Source organism: Gavialis gangeticus, unplaced genomic scaffold, assembly GCF_001723915.1.
Source record: "Gavialis gangeticus isolate Ggan-Ray unplaced genomic scaffold, GavGan_comp1, whole genome shotgun sequence".
Taxonomy (NCBI): domain Eukaryota; kingdom Metazoa; phylum Chordata; order Crocodylia; family Gavialidae; genus Gavialis; species Gavialis gangeticus.
The window spans coordinates 111,805,136-111,808,351 of NW_017728992.1; the positions used below are offsets into that span (position 1 = coordinate 111,805,136).

A 3,216-nucleotide genomic window follows, 5' to 3' on the forward strand; every position below is an offset into this window, starting at 1 on the left:
CTGGATGGAGAATTCCAGCAAGCGATGATCGCTGTCGCCCAGGTGTTCTTTCAAGCCCCGATCATTCTTGCTACTTTCTTCTGAACTCCCTTTATTTCATCAATGTACTTTGAGATTAGAATGACTAGTACTGCATATGGCTTTCTGCATGAAGCCATACCATTGGTTTATATAAAAGCATTATAATGCTCTTTACATTATTCTTAGTCCATTCTTTATGGATCCTGACTTCTTGCTTTTTTAATTGCAGCTGCACATTAAACAGATGTCTTCACTGTACTGTCTGCAGGTCATTATCTTAAGTTAAAAAAGTTAACCTAGGACCCAGCTATGTATATGAGTGATTTTAAATTTTTCCTGCCAATATGCATTATTTTCTATGTACAAACACTGAATTTCAGTTTCTAGTATGTTATCTATTCACTTAGCTTGTGTAGGTCTCTCTGATTTTAACTAACCTAGATAACTTCATAATAACTGCAAATTTTGCAGCCTCAGTAGTCATACTTTCTTTCCAGATCACTAATACATATTTTAAGCAATAGGGGCCCTCATGCAAAACTTTTAAGCCACCCTTCTGTTAAAGTTGTGCTATAAAAATGACCATTTAATGTTACTCTGGTACTCTCAACTACACCTTTGTATTTCTCATCAGCAAACTTTTGATGCCAATGGTGTGAAATAATCCAAAATAGATGAGATGAGATGCACAAAATGCAGACGCACTATGCTGATTAACCTAGTAGTTCAAACAATGTTTGTTTGATAAAGTTTGAGTGCCTGAAGATAGCATTTTCCTTTGAATCCCATATGCATAAACAAGCACACTTAGTTTCTTATGTGGAGGAGGCTGTGAAGGTTGGAAAGGCTTATAACCTTATTTTGTCAGATGGCAACAAATCCCAGAAATGGCTGGCGTTAACATGTGGCCAGAGCGGTTATGAGGTACACCTATCTAGAACAGGAAACTCTCAAGGCCTCCTTGATACAATTATAAAGCTTTTCTGTTCTCAGTGTATTCTGCTTTGGGTATCACTGGTGCAGAAAAGTCTAATCTGCACCTTGTTATAAATCCCACATTACCTTGCTTTTTCCTTTTCAATGTATTTTTTTAAAGAAGTCTAACCATGCCCTGCCACTTGATTGCAACTCATCTGTTATCCAAAAATATCCCTAGAGGAGACTACCAGCTACTCTGATTTCAGCTGGTTATGGGCATTATACATTTATTTTCCTGGCACTTTAGTATGAAGCATGCATTTTTGCATGAAGAAACAGAATTTGATTCAAGTGATAAGTAAGAGGCTGTATAATTAGGCAAAAAGTAGAAACATTTGAAGGCATTCACAAGAAGAAGTAGAAACTTGGTTAACAGCAATGTAAAATACAAAATGACACTTGGATAAACAATGGGATTGACTTTAGCTGTGTTCACATCTAGCTTGTAAATGCCTGAGATTATAGTCAGTGATGATGAGAGTTCAATACCTGGCGTAGACTCTTTCCTTTCGGAGCCTTGTGATTTGTTTTCTTGGTTCTCTCCCTTGCAGTATATATTTCTACATTAGCTGATTTCCCCCCCCCCTAAAAGCATGTACTGCAAAACATTACAGGATGTCATAAATGGTTGTGTAATGAGATAGTGGCTATAAAACAACTGAGACTTAATAAATATGTGGTCCTATTTTCAAATAGTAACTCGGATAGTATCAATGAAACTCAGCTTTGCTGTTCCAGCCTGTGAAATTTGGGTATATTCCAGTCATAATAGCTTATTTAGGGTGAACTTGATTGCTTAGCAGAAAAGAGAAGGTTCATTACTGTGGAGTTTTTACAGTTTGAGGTACAATTGAGAAAAAGAAATAAAGTGTAGTATTCTCATCACCTCTCCTGCTGACCCCAGCTTCAGAAAACCTGCTGTGACCAGGATGTACACTTCTTTTCTTTTCTAACCCACTTCCTCTCTCTCTGTCTTGTAGGAGCCATACATAAACAAATCAGCGGTGTCAGTTCAGGCTCATTTCTCGCTGCAGCGCACATACATCATTTTTCGGACCCTGGGGCTTCGCCACCTGACAGTTGTTGACCTCCAGAACCGAGTTGTTGGGATAATCACCAGGAAAGATCTGATGCCTTTCCAGCTGGAGGAGAGGTTAGGCCTCCAGCTGGCATCACAAAGACTTGACTTGGATGAGTAGCCGTTAGAGTTAGGGAAAGAGAACAACCCATGAGAGTGGTGTTTCTTAAGTTTTCCACTTCAATTTCCTTTCATGTATAGATGGAGAGGGGAGGAGGTATCCCATATATTCACCTGTCTTTGAAGAGCTCTGCTCTTGACTACATTTCTTTCCATGTTTGTAGCTATTAGAACAGATTCTCTTTCTTTACGCCCACCTGGAATAATTAAATTTGCTGTGAAAGTAAGACACAGAATAAATTTACTCAATAGTGAAACAGCTTAATAAATTTTGGATGTAGTTATTTTGTATATTACAGCTTATTTGGAAAGGTTCTCAGAACACAATATAGAAGGTGGCCTTATTTCTTCTTTGTTACTTGGTTTCAAATGGTACGTGGTTCACATTTTGTTCTGCTGCATAACAATTTCCCACAGAACTGCATATTAAAACTTGTAATTCACCATGATTACTGTTGTTTATAATGAATGAAAACTAAACATTGTTTATTGGTTGTTAAAACTTGCCAGAAATCCTGAAAGGGGCTCTATGATATTTAGGTCTTAAAGCTTTTTGCTTCCTGCTAAATTAATTGGATTTTCTTTTATTTTTTCCTGTGTAACTTGTCTGTCTTTATTATTACTTTTCTAGCACTTCAGAGAATACATAATGCTTTAAAACCAGTGAAGTAAATGAGGTAAGAGAGAGAGTATCTTGTAGAACGTCTAACTGGTAGGCAGCAGGGGACCTGTAGATTTTTAACCACCTGTTGAATTGTAAAGCCTTAGGGCATGTCCTTACATGCAGGGGCGTGCATTTGCCATGGCACAGATAGCAGTGGCACTTGTTTGTGCCTCTGCTTTGTGTCACAGTATATGCCCCAGCATGTGAACATGGAGAATGCCAAATTGTCCCTGGTGGGAAAATTGTCCCAGCTGTGCTGGCCCCGCCAGCCTTACCTGCAGTCCTGAGGGCGTCCTGGGGCAACAGTGTCGCTGATTCAGCCTCACGGAGTCTGGATCCAGGATCCAGTTTGACA

General features: G+C 38.8%; 1 protein-coding gene across 2 annotated transcripts in view; it reads left to right on the top strand.

The window, feature by feature from the left end:
* Positions 1-2,638, top strand: part of LOC109304449 (chloride transport protein 6-like) — a 202,522-nt gene extending 199,884 nt beyond the window's left edge. For both annotated transcript variants that reach the window (XM_019527052.1, XM_019527044.1), the window contains one exon: positions 1,980-2,638. In XM_019527052.1, coding sequence (XP_019382597.1) covers positions 1,980-2,198 — 219 coding nt within the window. In that variant the 3' untranslated portion in view covers positions 2,199-2,638. The remainder of the gene's footprint in view (positions 1-1,979) is intronic.
* The last annotated feature ends 578 nt before the right edge of the window (positions 2,639-3,216 follow it).